At 39.9% G+C, this 17,948-nt stretch overlaps 1 protein-coding gene across 12 annotated transcripts in view; it reads right to left on the bottom strand.

Annotated features, from left to right (window-relative positions):
- mef2aa (myocyte enhancer factor 2aa) overlaps positions 1-17,948 on the bottom strand; it is a 66,562-nt gene that overhangs the window by 17,450 nt on the left and 31,164 nt on the right. For 6 of the 12 annotated variants that reach the window (XM_086208946.1, XM_086208938.1, XM_086208940.1 and 3 more), the window contains exons 3-4: positions 17,450-17,653; positions 65-196 (exon numbers count right to left, since the gene is read on the bottom strand). In XM_086208946.1, coding sequence (XP_086065072.1) covers positions 65-196; positions 17,450-17,653 — 336 coding nt within the window. The remainder of the gene's footprint in view (positions 1-64; positions 197-17,449; positions 17,654-17,948) is intronic. The other 6 variants (XM_086208936.1, XM_086208935.1, XM_086208937.1 and 3 more) reach the window with 1 other exon arrangement.

Below are 17,948 nucleotides of genomic sequence, written 5' to 3'. Positions count from 1 at the left end.
TAGTGAACATCAACATAAAGACAGGAATCAACACAAAATAGCAGGGGACAAAGGAAGTACTTACACCACAGCGCTTGTACATTAAATCACTCTCTTCGCTTAGTTTGCCGAAATGGTCGTCCATGAGGGGGCTGTGCCCAAAACAGTCATCTGGATCAGGACTAGCACAGTCATTATGGCCTTTGTTTCTCAATTTCTGAAATGAAATTGCACAGTTGAAAAGAAACAGAATACAAGATGTGTCTATGATTTTATTTGAACTACTACACACATGCCTACAAAAAAAAACAAAACCAACAACTTTGAACCAAATATTAACTATTATGTACTTTTCCTTTCTCTGAAACAATTATCAAAGCTAAACTCTGGTTCTAGTCTGGGTCTTGTACCGAGGAAAAATTCAAATGTCACGCTAAATCCTTTTACCCTTCAGGTGTGTTCAGAGAAACAAAACAGTTTCCTCTTCCATGTTCTCTCTGCTTCTCCAGCCCCCTCCCTCTGTCTGCCTTATTCTATTCTTCCTTCTCTTTTTTTGCGAGTGTCTGTTTGCATTTTTTTTATTGCTATATTTCACTTATCATAAGCCACCCAGCAGGAAGAAAACCCTGCATAAGATCCTACACCAGAGTACTTTTCAGCATCCCGGTCTATAATTCAGTATGGTTGTCAGTTGTGGGATATTATCAAAGCTAATGCATGTGGAGAATAAAACAGATTATCAAATGTGGTCAAAGATGCTTATTTGAGCATGAAATTGTGCATTTATTGTAAAAGCAAAGATATAATAAGTACATAAGGCGGTGTGTTGTGGTGTTATAAAGAGCCTATTCTAACTCTGGTTTGAAAAAATCTGAAAAAAAAACATGTCATAAACTACACAAATGTGTGCTTTTGCTCACTTTCATACAGCCTGTTCACTGCTCCTCATTACAGCTCTGAATAGCGGTGTTAACAAGACTCGCTGACAGCATGTGACAGCTTGTGATATTAAGGCAGTGTACATCAAAACATGATTTATGTGTGGCTCTCAAGGTTCCTCTATCAGGCTGCAGCAGGCCCACAGCAGCGCCCTGCCCTATCTGCGGGCTGCCTCAGAGGCCTCGTGCCTACAGGAAGGTCAGTGACTCCTGTGGATGTCGGGGTCAGAGTGTAAGACAAAGGAGAGGAACTAATGAGACCTTACTCCCCGTGTCTTGTCTTCATCACACAGCAAAGTATAAAATGCGTGTGTTTGAGTGTGAGCAAGGGAAACTACACATGTAGGAGTGTGTGGTGCTTGGTATATATGGGGAGTGAAGGGGTGGTGGTATTTCCACAGTTGGTACATCCTCTGACAGCAATGTGAGAGAAGGCGTAGGTCTGTAGACAATGCGGCTAACCCAGCACTGCTTATCACAACCTCAACTTTTAGGAATACTTCCTAAATCCTGTGACATGACTTTAAGAGCTTGCTGCATAATACCGTTGCTCATTAAAAACAAATGATAGTGAATCTCTCACTGCTCACTTCTGCTGGCATTTCTTTATAATTCTTAGACATGTACACTTTTAGGGACAAAAAAACTTGTCAATCTATATTGTATAGAGAGAAATATGCACAGCTGGGACCAAAATAAAGAAGTTCAAAGATGCACATAAGTGTTTACACTGCCCAGAGGAGAGTGAGACAGAGAGACAGAATGAAAGTGAGAGAGAGTGAGAAAGTCTTCTGGATAATGAATGGCCAGCAGTGTACCACAGATGCATTACAGTTTAGTGTGGCACAAAGCAGCGGCATTCTTCTCATTCTAAGAAAACGCCTTGCTGGTTCATTTCCTGTTTACAGAGCAAACCCGCTTAAGTTCAGGTCCTTAAGGCCTGTGTTTACTGGGGTTAAACTATGAACTTTCTCCACCAGTGAGCCAAAGATCTGATCTGCAACTGCAAATTTAGGTTTCAACCTGCTCATTATGGGAATATCTTGGTTGGACTGGTCGGGCATGGCTGTGCAAGATGGGCAGGGCTGCTCTACTTTCACAACAAGCCCGGCCAGCCTTCGGTATGCCGCACCCACAGGCCCAAGCCATTTAGGGAGGGGTTGCAGCAGGAACCAGATAGCAGCAGACAAGGACAGCCAGCACTCAGACCTGAGTTATGACACACAATACGTATCACAACATGCATGTATGCATGTTATATTAAAAAGATGCCCTTTTACTGTGATTCGAGAGGGAAAGAGTTAAACATCTCACTTGCATTCTAATGCATGTAAGAGAGTGAAAGCCTGAGAGAGCATGGCTATAATTCTTTGTTAAATGACTTGGCATGTTTTGGGTATCCCACAGATGCTGCCAACAGCTCCCAGTAAATGGATCACTAAATCAGCACATGGCCAAACAGGTGTCTCTCCTCCAAACACCTGTCAAGACCTGGCTCCCCATGCTAGCCAATCAGAGGGAGCAGCACAGAGACATGGCCATAGAAGGGGCCGCAAAGAGCCCGAAGGCCACCTGACCCCAAATCAACTTTGCTCTAGCGTGTCAATACTGCAGACTGCCCCAGTCACTAGAGTACTCCGGCCTAGAAAAGAGAAAACCTGCTACATGATGAAGGTGCAAAAGAAAAAGTCATATATTTTGAAGAGTTCATTAAAGGCATCTCTGAAAAGCAGAAAGATTTACACTGTGGACATCAGAGTTGGCAGGGTGTGAATACAGGTTAAGATTTTCAAAAGCATTTCTCATGAAAGATATGAACTGTGTTGGTTGAGAGAGGCTGCAGAGAGTATAGACAAGGGAAGTTGTGTGTAACATATTCACAAGGTCCTGAGAGGCTCACAAAGATGAGTGGGAACAAGGCCAGCTGCTATTTTCTCACAGCAGTCCAAACTTGTATTGATAGATATTTGGCTCTTCAAATAAAAATGAGACTCTGAGTGGTTGACGTCAAACCAACTGGGCAACATTGTCCATGTGTGCATTTGGTGTTCATCCATGTGTGTGGTTGTGAGATACTTCAGGTTCTCTTAACTGGCATTTTCAGTGCAGGAGGCCTTGAAACTTCCTCGTCATGAAGAAAACATCAATCCACCTGAGCCCTGATTGCTAACCTAGCTGTAACCATGGAGAACACTGAGCAGAGTAATTGCCTCTCCAAGTCTTACGCATATACATGCGTAAGACTTGGAGCGGTAATATATTTGACAGTGAAGACACAGAAAACCTTATATATCACTGATTTGATGTTATTTTATGAGATATCATTCTCAACGATGACAACCTTATAATTGCTATGAAATCACATAAACGGCAAATCCATTTATATCATTTAGAATCTGCCAATGTCAATTGTTGAAGCTACATTCAAACTTCTTATCTTATGTACAGATATCTTTATATCTAAATTGAACTAAAGACTATTACATAGACTAAAAATAAATCTTAAACTATTGCATAAACCACCTACATTACCTGTTCCTTGAGAAAGTACTTTCAGTGAAATGAGCCCGAGCAATTTACTTGGCTGTGTGTCTTAGAAAACCACTTCACCCGCATGTTGTCCCTCCCTCGTGACAAGAGAGCTTTCTGAATGTAACTTATTCATGTACTGTATGGTACTGTAAGTGAACAGAAGGCAGGGAGACAGGAGGGGAGAATAGTGGTTAGATATAAAAGCTGGACTTCAAAATTGTGGGGGAAATGGCAGAAAGGAAGGCATGAAGAGGCTTTATCTATAGTTTCTTCCATTGTGCCTGGATCACAGGAAAAGGCTATACTTACTGAAGCTTTCACTAGTGGTAGAGGACCACCTGACCTTTCACTGGTGCAGCACAGCTCTGATTACAGGCCCCTCGACAACAAGACAGCTTGTAGTGTAATAGCAAATACAGTGCAAAATTACACAAAATGTTCCATATGTGGAGTACAAAACGTGTGTGTGTGTGTGTTGCGTTTACTCCAAAAGCTATTATTTAACTGGCTGTTTTGCAGTAACCTCCCTTCATCTCATTTCAGCCGCATGTCACAGCCTCTCACCCTGCAGTGCTGTGAATTAGCCCTTGTGCCCGCTGCTACAATGAGCAAGGTAGCGTGCTAATCCTCATGACATCACCATTGTGTCCAGGCCGTTCCGTCTAATGTGCTTATCAAAGGGCTTCTTTGAGTGTGAACGCACTAGGAAATCAGCATCAGGAGGCAGCTGATAGCAAGACATTTATCTGCTAAGGAATATTTCTGCTCTTACATAACATACTTTAACTACCGCCACATTACATTTCCCCTGTGGTGTTGTTGTCTTCACTTTGGGGGAATGAAAGCTTCTTTTGGTTGGTTTTCAGATACTGTATGTCAAAGCCCACCACAAGGCTACTGTACAAGTGAAGCTTCCATCTTATGGCTGTCTGTCTGCATTTCTCACCACATTATGCAAGATGGACCATTAGAAAAGAAAATCTCTGTAATTCCCATACATATCTTGTTTAATCTCATGGTTATTATACATCATTGAGTGAACTGATATGAGGCTAGATTGATGGCCGTGCCTTGGCTCACCCCATTGTCTTGATAGTGGTGGGAAGAAAAGGCAAAAACTGTCCACATTTCACTTTGATACTGTCTTGCACCAGTTCAGAAAACAAAAAACAGTGAGGTTCAATCACATCTGACATTACAAAAAAGAAAGAACAACAATGACCCTCAACATCAGACAAGATGCTTCCTCATTAATCTAAAGAGAGTCATGCTTGTAAAATCTAAAAGATGTGAGAAAAGTCGTCTTATCTTATTATCGTGTATACTGCAAATGATTACTTGCATTTGACTGACAAGATTAAGGATTAAATATATCCCACTCATTTGACTGAATGAGAGGCAATTGCTGTTCAGTGAGCAGTCCCTTCTGAGCATTCTGCTCTGAGACTGTGGTGAAAGAGTGATGTGACAAAGCTATTAGCTGTCACAGTGAGGGAGAGCCGAGTCTCAATCAGCAGACTGCATATTTTCAGTATAGACGAGAGGGAATTAAACTACAAATTGAGGATAAAGGCAAACCAATGTCATCATTATCTACAGATTAAAAGGAATGAGAACACACATTCTGTGTCAAAAGAAAAGGTGGTAGACATTAAAAACGGATCAGAGGAAATTACAGTTCAGACAAAAACATGCATAATATTGAAAATCTTTCAACGCATTTTGCTCTGTCTCCCTCCCTCTCTCTGGTCATTGAGTGGATCATTAGCTGTCAGGGCCCTTGAAACCATACCCTCAACCCTGAACTCCCATTCCTGCTCGCCTCTAAAATATTCATAAGGACAATTAGGAGTTCCGATAAGGCGAGTTCGGAGAGCTGGGGGGCGGGCAGCAGAGAGGGCAGGATATGCCAGCAGGACGTCTGTTCTGCAACACTCTATACCCAGACCACAGACCTGTCCTCATCAATCTGAGACCCAGCACCCTCCCTTTTTGGCCCCAGTCAGACCAGGCAGCCAGGGGTAGGTGGCACATTGCCAGCTAAGCCTCATCCCTCCCACCCAACCACCCACCATCCCAGCAGGCTTTGCTCTGTCCTCGCCCCTGGGCAGGAGGGGTTGGCCACACAGCATGCACAGCGGGAGGAGGGGGGCACAAGGGCAAGCTGGTTGTTGCACGAGCTAACTCACAGAAGCTGCTGTGTATGAAGGCAAGGTCTCATTTCAGCCATTCAACCCGCAAGGTCATTGGAAAACACAGGGGTGGACTCAGGGCTTGTGGTTTCTGATCTTCAACATAACCAGTATCACTATAATGCTTATGACTCGATCAAACCAAATCAGGTCAGCCCTTCATTGACCTATTTCATGGGCTTCATGCCATGCGAGTTTATGGTTGGATCTCACTTTGACAAGCTTTTGTTACAAAAGGAAAGTATCAGATCATGTTACCACTACTTTTCTTTGCAGTGTTATCAGCATGAGTCAAGTAGCTTTTCATTTCCCCAAAGCATTAGCTAATGTACACTTCATTTCTTTATATCACTTTCATGTCCTGACCTGTGATTCATTTTTTTTCACTATCTAAAACACAATAAAATAAATCTATAAACAAACATTTCTTTCTTTCTTATTTTTGGACTGGTACAATTCGAAATCATTTAGCACATCTGCACCTATTTCTGACAGGCGCGACGACTGATATCATTCATTTGAAAGGACAAGATAACTTTTCAGCCCAGCTTCTTCAATCTGTGTACATATAAGACAACTTGTGTTACTCACAGTGTTGTGAGCAAGTTCTGTGACATTAAACAGAGAAAACCCAACACAAATCAAATGATATCTATAAACCTACAGAGAACAACAAGGGTGGGTGACTTTCGAGGCTGAGTTAAAAAAAAGATTGATATCCATTTGATGTTTTCCACCTGCCAAATTAACATGGAATAATGTTATTACAAAGGTCATGCGACCTTATAGGAACCCAACGTTTAGGGAAATAGATTTATTTACCATCATCCAGAGCCTGGAAAGAAGACACCCATCCCTCCTGTGTGTGTTAAGAAGGGAGCTGAAACCCACAAAGACCATCTGACGGCTAGTTAGCTTAGCACAATGAATAGAAGTGGATTGGCTGGTTAGCATACTTCAATCTCGCCCGCATAACCTCCTTTATATTAATGCAGGAAAATACCATTTCAGGGAAATGCGTATTTGATGAATTATGAAAGAGGGATGCCAACACTTCCCATCCACTACTATTCAATGAGCTGAACTAACTAGCAGTCAGTGGTTCTTTTTGGGACTCAGCTTCTTATGTCTATCTTCTTAGCTAAGCAGGGAATTTTTGGCTTATGCACAGCAATCAATGCAAAAGTTTTAAGTTGTGTTATTGGTTCACAGAACGGTGAAAACCGTCTGCACATTTCGAAATTTCTGCTTGCGGAGACATTAGTTATGCCATTGCATTACTTTTAGGTAAATATCACTGTAACATTAATATCACTAAACAAAATTCTACAATTGAGATTCACTGTAAACAGCCTTTTATATTGGTATGAATATTTTGAGACAAGAGAAATGTCACACATCTTCTGAAAGATAAGTGGAACTGTCATTTAAAGAAAGAACAGTTTTTTTCTCCATGAGCAGACTGAAGAAGATGTTCATGCATTAGCACAATACCCTTGTCAACAAGAGAAAAAAGAAAGACAATAAGAGAGCCACATCAAACTCTAAGTCCACTTTTCGTGGGGTTCAGTTCTGCTCTATGATGTATGTGAAGGAACATGTTCTACCAGGAAAAATGTCCTAATCACAGCCCCTACAATGACAAATATTTACATTTGACACGTCCCCGAATGTGGCAGAAATTTTGACAGTATTTAAGGGGAAATAATGTCGATATAAAAAGTCACGATAAATGAATGGGTCAATAAAACATCAGACATTAATACTTGGCTATTATTGTAGCCATGTTGGACAATTACCTTCGGGAAGTTGTAGCTATATAATGTTCCCCCTTCCTCAACAAAGGTAATTATTTTGTTCGGACAAACAAACATTTTGTTATTTAATTTGGGGAAAAAGTCTACCTTTGAACATGTATAAAGCATGACTTCTGGAGCACATTGACATTAACAAAATTTCCCGTTTTGTTGGTTGAAGAGTAAAGACTCCCTATTTCCGTAGTTATGATATGGAACCACTGACGTTTTTACAGCAGATTGTACATTTTTTTATTTTTGTATCTGGTTTGATGCAGTGAATCTGTAAGCCAAGACAAATGATTCCCATGGGAGACAATAAGAGGAACCATAGCCTTCATGGCTAACAGTGAGCTAGTGTATTGAGTGAGAGAGTCGCAGTATGGCTGGTGCAGACTGCAGAGCTGGATTAGCAGTAGCAACCGTAAATGTCGCTGCTGTATACGTAGACAACAATCCACTCTTAAAATGAAATTATGCTTCAAGCAAAACAGACTTCTGAATATTGTGTAGATATGTTTTGCTGACTGCAGTGACTCAAACAGAAATATTATTAGCTATTGTCACCTGTGAGTTGTGGGCTTAACCAATCAGAGAAGCTGAAGCTGATAAATACAGAGCAGTTTCTTCCGCTGAGCAGGAAAATCTGATCTCGTGTGTCTGAGACAAAAAGAGGCCTTTGGAAAAGTAGGAGGAAATTATATCAATTCTATCTTTTTATTACTATTACATAATTACAGATCGGTTTAATACTGTAGACACACATAAACAGTACAGCTGGTAGTATTAAAATATAAGACTTCAAATCATAGAAACATCTTTACAAAACAGCCTTTTCCTCTTTATTGAGTGTGTTTAGTCCCAGCTTTTGAGCTAAGGTTTTAACTCATTGGTGTCATGACTATCAGTTGTTTAGAAGAAGGCACCATGGCTGGTGGTCTTTGGCTGCTGTGCTTCCTTTCATTATACGCTCTCTAAAAGATCCTTAGTTTGAAATGAGACATATGCAACATAGTTGAGAGGGTGGAAAAGAAGCCCTGACGTCAATGAAGCACAACATGTGCCAAAAGCAAAAATCTCTCAGCAGTAACCTGGTAACAAGCCTCACACATTGAAGAGCAGACACATAATAAAACAATGTCATGTATTACAAGATGGATTTAAAATGCAGAGGGAAGAACTACTTCTATTCTTTAGCTGTATTCAAAAGAAAAGGGACAGAATCCCATACAGAGCACAGAGGCACTGCTGGGGTGAAGCGTTCTAACTGGAATTATATATTAAAAAAACATTAGGTATTTATCATTGTATATCTGTTAGCAGAGGAAACACGACAGAATAGTCTGTGACATACTCACATGAACATTACTATAACTGTTTCATTATGCTCGGAAATTTACAAAAGAGAACCAGTGACCCTTTTTCACTAAAAGCCCAGAGGAAAAGGAGTCCTTGTCCTATAAAAAGGGGCACTTTGAAACCCAGCGTGTTGCTAGCAACAGAACCATTAATACTGTTTTACTCACGGTGGCAAGAGAAGACTTTTCAAACTCGAGGAGACTAATTTATATAAGAAAGTTTAAGAGCTAAAAAGTGTTGTTTATAAGGCCTTCCTTCGTAATTTATTGTTTGCTACCCAGCACGGCAAAGCTTCAAAGTGGCTTATTATACTGTAGAACCCACATAAACTCAATGGCTAAAAAAAGACAATAGGTTGAATTGTTTTTGTTTTTTTCCCTATTATATTTGCGAACACTTAGTTATTTTGCAAAGCCTCTAAATGCTGCTGATGGGCCAGTAGACAAGTTTTGGTTAGAAATTCAAGTTAACGGCGCTGACCTGGTCTGAAATATAGACTGTAAATGCAAATGCCTGCTCTAAAGCAAAAAAAAAAAAAAAAACCTTGTGCGCATGCAGGAAATAGTATCTCACCTTCACAACACTGTTTATATTTTCACCACGTAAAGAGACTCTATTATAATTTCAGAGACACATATTAATGCTGGACTACTCTGTTATTTCACCAGAGCAAAGGCTGATGGGTTTCATATTTATTTTGGAAACAGAGAGGATGCAACCGACTCCTGCTCATTAAAAATCAGTTATCCAAGTGTCTATCCATTAATTCAAAATATATTATTGAATTTTAACAGCATTCACATTTATCTACAGTGTGTGATCTACAGTCAAAATAAAAATATACAAAACCATATTAATATCACTCCAATAAATCACAAGAGAAAGTGCATAAGATTAAAACTGAGCTGGCAGGAAATTTCACATATATTGGAAAGCCCTGAAAAATCAACATCAACCCAATAAGTCTATGTCAATAGCAATGATATTTGAAATAGCTTAAAGGAGGGTTCTCATCATGGCTGAGCTCCATGGTGAAATACAAAGAAGAAGAGCAGTATGTTCATGGGGGAGTGCAGAAAGCAGAGAGGTGCTGACGTAAGGCTGGTTGCTGTAATTGTTATAGAGTCTTGACAATTATGACACTGGCGTAGCATAATGTCCATAATTGCAAGCATGTGAAGACTCAGCTCTTTGTCAAGTCACAGACTACACAAAATGTGTATATTACCAATTCAAACATTGATTGGTCACAAAAGTCAACTACCCTTCCGTGCCACACCTCCTAGCTTAGCAAAAAGGGGCTAAAAATCGTAATTTAAGTATTTAACGGCTGAACAGACAACATGAGAATAGTAGTGACCACAAAAAAAGTGCATTAAGCCACGTTTGTTTCACTTGTGTCACGCATTTTCCAAAGCTGCCATAAATGCTGTATTAGGAGACAAATAATTAAATATTTAACAAAGCTTCATATACATTATTTTTTAGGGGGTTTATTAAAATACTCATAAACTGTTCTGGCCAGGGGTGAAAGTAGATTAAAGTTCTTGCTGACACTTCATCGCTTCATATTGTTCACATCCAGTTTAATGCATCCCTCTCCAGGGCATGCATCCGCAGGGTGAGTTCTTCCCATTTACGACAGCTTTGTGCAATATTTTCAAGCCATTTGAGATAACAGAACGACTAAAAGTTTGCACATCTGAGCTGCTCTAATTGCGGCCTCATCCTCAATCATAAGTAAATGTTTTCTTCTGTCATCTGAATTGAATATTGGCCCAACAGATAAACATTTACTCAGCGCAGTGGGTGAAATAGCACAGTGCGATAAACAACATGATTATTGCATGATACTTTGCACTGGTCACTCTGTTTTCCTCTCATCCCTTTATTCTTCTTGTGACCTCTCTCAACTCTCAGCGCGAAGCTGACTCATTTATCCCTGGAAAAGTCCTCAACTGAGAGAGGGAAATATAAAATAAACACGTCCTCATCATAGATTGAAGATGCAAAAAAGATAAATGGTTAATATGGTATTCTCTTACATCTGCTCCTCTGCTCTCCTTTCCTCCTCGGTTCATCTCTTCTCTACATATCTTCATTTCATCCTTCCTCACCTCACATCTCATTTCCTCTTCTCTTCATTCTTTTTTCACTCTCCTCAATCCTAAGGTTCTTCTCCTGCCATCTTCTAAACAATTCTCTCCTTGTGGCTCTTCGTCACACATTTTTCTTTTTTATCTCTCCTCCACTCCTACTTCCTTGCTTAATTTCTGGTCTTCACGTCTTTCTCACTCCCAATCTTCATAATTATCTCTCCTCCTTGTGCTAGGCTTTTGCTCCTGCTCTATGGGCATTCTCTTTCCCCACTCTATTCTTTACCTGAAAAAGCACCTTCAGCTCTCTTGCTCTGCTTGTTTCACTGTTAGACCCACTGAGCCGGCGCTTTCCAATGGGATGTGTGCTGTGCCATCCACAGGGTTCAAATCAGTGTTTTGAGTAGGCGTGACACGCGGCGGTTAAAGTTCAACATCAAACTGAGCGGCATGCATTTGTCCATTGCCATTGCAGTCAGAGAAAAGGGAAAATGACACAACTTTAAGCAATTTTAGAAACCTGAGAAGCCATCTCACACCTGCAGGTTGGAAATATGGCTGCGGTGGGTTGTATGTATGTGGGTTTTGTAAGGCAGATGCTGTCCTTTCTTCCTGGTGGTGCGTACCAGCACTGTTTTAGTGGTACAAAGTACTGGCCTGCTTTCACCACTGGTATTAGCAGGTACCAAATAAAATGTAACCTGTGTTCTCCAAGTTTATTTCATTTCCCGACAGTGCAAATGTTATTATTTGTCAGGAACAATGTAGAATAGTTCGACAATTTAGTAACGCATGACAAAATATTTTATTTGTAAGGGAAAAAAACGTTTTAAAATGTTTTCCTTTATGACAAAAAAATGTAGCAAAAGGACAGAGGCAAAATTCAAAATGAAAAACTACAGTTTGAAACTTGAAATGCTTAAGTAATGATCATGAATCCTGGAACAAAATGGAATAAAATGTAATAGAGTGGCATTGATGGTGACAGCATTTCAAATAAGTTTAAGAGGCATGTTAAATTATGTTGCCTTGAGGAAAAATGGGAAGTATGACCAGTTTGACTTGGAATTTCCTACACCACATCTTCAAAAGATTGATGTGAATGAAATGAGCCCCAGGGAACAACGTTACATTTTCAGACCGTTTTAGACTCCACATGATGCCCCCCTTTCTGAAAACCAAAAAAATAAGATCAGATCTGAAAATGTTTCTTTGTAAATTTAAAAAGAAAAAAGCAGAATTGGAAGATGTTTTTATTTATTCGCAAGTACATATTCTTATTAAAAGGAATTTAAAAAAAGAATCAAAATTACTTTTGAATTAAAGGACTTTATATTAATGGTTTGGTGATATATATATATAAATCCATCCATCCATCATTTTCTATACCACTATATCTGTTAAGGGTCGCAGGGGGACTGGAGCCTGTCCCAGCTGACATTGGGTGAGAGGCAGGGTTCACCCCGGACGGGTCGCCAGTCCGTCGCATGGCCATTATGAGCAATTAGGGGTTCAGCATCTTGCTCAAGGAATACTTTGACATGGTCACCGGAGGAAGTGAGGATTGAACCAGTGACCCTTCAGTTGCTAGCCAGTGGCCAGCCATGCTACCGCCAAGCCATGCTGCCATGACACATACTGCATGTATAAACAGGCTATATATAAACAGACAGTGTGTGTGTTTGTGTAAATATATATAGTGGTAAAAATAACAATAATAATCATACTATATATAATATAACCTTCATTGAGCACCACACCACTTGGTGATGAGAGAAACAGGTTTTCTACACAGACAAGCAGTGAGTTGGTGTTTTTCCTGTGCTTCAGTTGACTTATCCCTACTGGCCCTTCTAGCTGCCAATCTCAAAATACAAACTGCATTTTTTTGGTGTTTGTTTTTACTTCATATTTTACTGTCTATTAAAGAGAATTCTTCTTGACATAAAAGCCTTCTTTTTCCCCAAATTTCTGTCTTTTTTTTTGTCCAATCAAAGATATAATCTGAGAATTCTTGCTGCAGGTTTCAATTTTCTCATACACTTTCATTTCTCTTCCTATCTCCACCCTGTTCCTGAGCTTCCATTTCCACCGCCAGCAGGAGGATAATTGATCAATCATGCTAATTGAAGAGTCTGGACAGCTAGCCCACCACAGCAGATGTGCCAATTTGCATTCATTAAGGTAGAAATGAGTCTTAATCACTGCTCTGGCTTTGATTGACAACATAAGCATCCGTTGTCTTCAACTCATGGTGCCAATTCAGCCCAAAGCTTTTGAAGGCATTAATTCCATATAAGTATATCAAAAATATATTTCTCTTTGAAGTTTGGAGTTATAACCTGTAAGATTTCAGCCTTGGTAAATTTGGCGACACCTGTGGTTTCTAGTGGTAACAACAAGTGCTGTTAAACATTACAGAATTCTGTCAGTATGAAACACAAAATAATATCCTTCTAGTAGAGATGCCAAGCGATAATAAAACTTTTTTTTTTTTTTTTTATCCATAAGCAACTGTTACCTGATTTCATGCTGCAGACATTATGAGTCTGCCAGTCAGACGGGGACAGTGAAAAGAGTTTGTTACCTGGCTAGTAAGTTGAAGTTGCAGTATTCCTTTAAATCAATTAAAAATAGTCCTTTTAAGTGCACAATATGTTCATTCATGCATCGATTGCCTCCATTGTTCAAAAAGGAAATAAGATGAACTGAATCCTTAGCTAAATGCAAAATCGGCTTTTGTTACTATACGAAAGGGCAGTGGTGAAAGTCAGTTACAAAATAATATAAAAGAAGAAAAGTTTGACTGGGCGAGAGAAACGCATTTGGGGTCTGACATTCTGTAATGGTCAAAATTTACATATTGGTCCATATTTAACAAAAGATGATAGTGATCATGAAATTAAACGTAATGGAAATGACCTGATAATTGTATGTACTGTCGAGGCTCTGTGAGAGGGAGATTTCCCTCATAAAAAGAGCATGAATTGTATGTTTCTCCCACGTCACATTAACAATGCCCACCCCTACTTAATATGAGAGAGATAAGCAGCATTTCCCTATGAATGATCTGTGGTTGTTTACGCCAGGAAATCAACAGGATAAAAGGGATGCAAAAGAGCAGTGAAAAGTCACTTCTTTGCAGAAGGTGCAGGCCTTTTATTTACAATAACCAACTGGTGTTTGACTAAAATCACATTCTCAAATTGGGTTTATGGCTATTCACAACCCTGATTTTTATAAGATTACAATTAAGTGTTGACTTAAGGTTGTTTCCATGTGCCGGCAAACTGTGTTAATGCTAATCTTGACTCTATGCCTTGGTTGTATTGAATGCCTCAAAGAGAGGACAGATGAATGCTGAACAATGTCTATGAAGTCACGATCTGATTTCAAGGCTTCTCCTGGAGACAGGGGTCTCTGTGTGTGCAGGAGAACGGTGTGAGGTTATTGTGGAACACGAGCAAAATCTCATTAGCTCCACAAGCGGAGAGGGGAGGAAGACTGGATATTATTAGATTAATCTAATGACTAACGGCAGCATTTTCATTTGTGGTAAAAAGGAATTCAATAAGAAACACAATAGAAACAACACCATAAACCCTTCAGTGACTAAGGTTTTGCTCCTTTCAAAGGAACCCTATCAAAATACTGAATAACTGTTTCCAGAAATCTTTTTTTGTATAGAAGAACCTCTAAAATAGACAAGAGTCCTTCAATAATAGATTCCCCCAAACATTGTTTACACGTACTGTATAATTGATGAAAAATAAGAAAGGTAGGTTTGAATGACACATATAGGTAAATGCATGGAACGTTTTAACATCTCCACTTGTCAGTAGGAGCGTTACTAAGGCTGAGACCACCAACACTCACAGACACATACACAAATACACACACACACAAAGAAAAACTCAGAGCCTACTGCTCTGCTTTGGACTGCCAGCCAAGTTTGAGACAAAGTCCATAGCCCTCCACTGGGTTATCAAACTGTGGCCCAGGCATGCATCCATCTGTGGAAAACATGGAGTCTGTTCTCCCACACTGTACAGCTCAGCCTTTATCTACAGATGGTACTACTGAGCAGGAATGTGACCTTTGATTTTGTTTCTCACACGGAAAGAGCTTCCCAATGAAAAGTGGGATAGTGTTTGCTGACGTCCCAAAAGTGGACAAATAAGCACATGATTGTTTGCATGACAAAGATTGGTTTTAACACGATTTAAAAATTTAGATAAGTGTCCAGGGTAAAGTGTCCTCATGTGAGGCTCATTTCTCTTGATGAAAAGAGGAGGAGGGAATTCTTCCCATCACTACAATTCCATTAGTCCTAAAGGCTGAAAATGTTCTCGCAGACAGATGGAGTCACCAAACAGCTACAAACATAATTTTTCTTTTGAAATGCTTAAATCAACACTCAACATATTATCTAGCACCCCTTACACTGGCTCTCTGGCCCAGTGAATACTAAGGAGGTTGTGTGGTGATGCTGTGAAGTGGACTAGGATGGTTACTTCTGCTCTGCTTCTTCACTTCTGAGCCTTGACCACGTAGCCAGCAGGCAGAGGGGGGTTTTGTGCAATTCTGTAAAGATGCTGGCCGAGCGAGCGGGGACAACAGGCCCTTGTTCTCGCCCTTTGTACAGCAGGGCAGCTTCCTTGAGAGTAGCCAGAGGGGCTAAGTGAGAAATCAGCATGGGTCTAGTGGTGCTACATTATGCACAATGTACATTCCAATTACACCATGCTGTCAACACAAACACGCATTGGTGGAGCACAGATAAGTCATCCAACAGCCTGAGGGGATAGCCAAGCTGATAGAAGTAGGGACTAACCCCACAATAATTTTGCTTACATAGTGTTCACAGCAAATCTTGTTTAAAATGTTTAAAGATTCCAGAGCTACTGCAAAAAAAAAAAAAAAAAAAAAAATTGTGGCCACCGTTACGTAAGAAAGGAATGTATCCATGTATTTTTTATGCAGGTGAGCCCCTGCTCTGCCATGAGGGCCCCTGATGAAGGAGTGACTGCACGAGTCGACTGGATGCCAGAGCACTCTTCTGCAGCTCTGCCAAGCAGGTAATTCACAAGCAGCAGCAGCATGAATAAAAGATAATGGGCCACAGCTGACTCCTTTATGCTGCATGTAATTTCTCTAATTTCTCCAAGTGAGAGTCTTTTCTAAAGAATTCTGGACATTTTATTTTCTATTTCCTTCAAATCCTTCATCTCTTAATTATATATAAAAATAACCTAAGCGGACAGATGGCAGTAAAGGTATTGCAATACTGTTAGGACTGCACAATGACAAGGCCTATTTAGATGCTAATGTGATATTGATATTTAGGCTAGATCTTCTCGACAACATCTCATAAGTACTGGATTTAACCCTTGTTTTACTTGATGTTTGGAAAATATTTATTAAATATATCCCACATGGAACAAGTGGCAATTCATGGAGAATATACAGTATACTGTATCATCAATCTGGGGGCGGCATGGCTTGAAAGTAGTACATCCAAAGGGTTGTTGGTTCGATCCTCAATTCCCCCAGTGACCATGTCGAAGTATCCTTGAGCAAGATACCAAACCCCTAATTGCTCCTGATGGCCCTGCGATGGACTGGTGTCCCGTCCAGGGTGAACCTCACCTCTCAACCCCTGCAACCCTTAATGGATAAGCGGTATTGAAAATGGATGGATGGATGGATTGATGATACATCGATGTCCTATCCATTTATCCATGTTTGTACACTAAATTCAATGTATCTATAATCATTGTTCAATTAAAAAAACATATCAAGTCATAAAAACAATGGCCATTTCTGCTGTTGGTTTTATGATTCTATCAGGAGACATTGTGCATTGTGTTGATTTTCATTTAGTCAAACTGAAATCCCAACCTCTTGGAAAAAACATACACCAAGAAACCACAAGTTTGCCAATGAAAGTTTGGAACTCAATATATTCCAAGGCTTTTTCATAAAGGTTAGCTTTTTTTAACATGCAGCCATAAAAAGTGTGTTACTATCCTGCTGGTTGCTGGGTATGCAGTAGCTGTCAGAACATCCATTTGCTTGCTTTACAGAGCAGTATGGACATATTTAGCATGTTTTACTGTAACAGCAAAAACTAGAGTGACTACTGCCACGTGCAATAGGAAGAGAACTAAGCCCTACAGGTACAATATCTATGGGAAACAGGGTCATCAGAATGGTCAGCAGCTACTGCACCAGTAGAGATAGGTTCTCCACGTCAGTTAATGAGCAGAGGAGATGCTGAACTTATCAGGGAGTGCAGACCTCCTGTGCCATATCTGAAAGGCGACTAGAGGGAAACTTACTTTTGCTTCACATCTGAATCTTTCCCCTGCAGTATATAACAGTCTGTTCAGCTACTGGCTGCTCGTGAAAAGCATGTTTCATGGTCTGAATTCAGGACTATACGTATAACTTTGGCCCAAATGTGATATTAAATTATTTGTGTAAGAAATTAAAAATATTGGAAAATAAATGACTACAGTTTTCTCTGATAAAGAAAGAAAGTGATGCTCACCCACCTCTACAATGTCAGAGTTGGTTCTGCTCTCATGGGGCTCGTTGTACTCTGTATATTTCAGCAACACTTTATCCATGTCTGTACTGGCGTACTGGAACAGTTTATTAGAGCTGTTGAAAATGATGAGGGCTATCTCACAGTCACATAGTACGCTCAGCTCATAGGCCTTTTTCATCAGGCCAAACTTCCTCTTTGTGAAGGTAACCTGGGGAACAAACACAAAACAAAAACAGTGAAAGACTATTTTGGTAAATTAAAAAGCAAATCAAATGCATGTGAACAACAGAAATTGGTATAACTACACTCAAATTGCACAGGCGTAAATATTAAATTTCCATACTTATTTATAACAGAAAGCAGCATTGTATTCCTTCAAGCCCACATTTGTCATTCAATTTTCAGTGGTGAAAAAACATTTATGTTCTTTTACTGAATTAAATGTAGCAAATGTCAATTAAATCTAAAAAGTATTACTTTAGTACTTAAGTACTAAAGTGCTG

Source organism: Aulostomus chinensis, chromosome 7 (assembly GCF_037954235.1).
Source record: "Aulostomus chinensis isolate RoL2024-O1b breed Wild chromosome 7, RoL_Achi_v1.0, whole genome shotgun sequence".
Taxonomy (NCBI): domain Eukaryota; kingdom Metazoa; phylum Chordata; class Actinopteri; order Syngnathiformes; family Aulostomidae; genus Aulostomus; species Aulostomus chinensis.
Note: the sequence above shows the minus strand (reverse complement) of the source record. Positions and strands in the feature narration are given on the sequence as shown.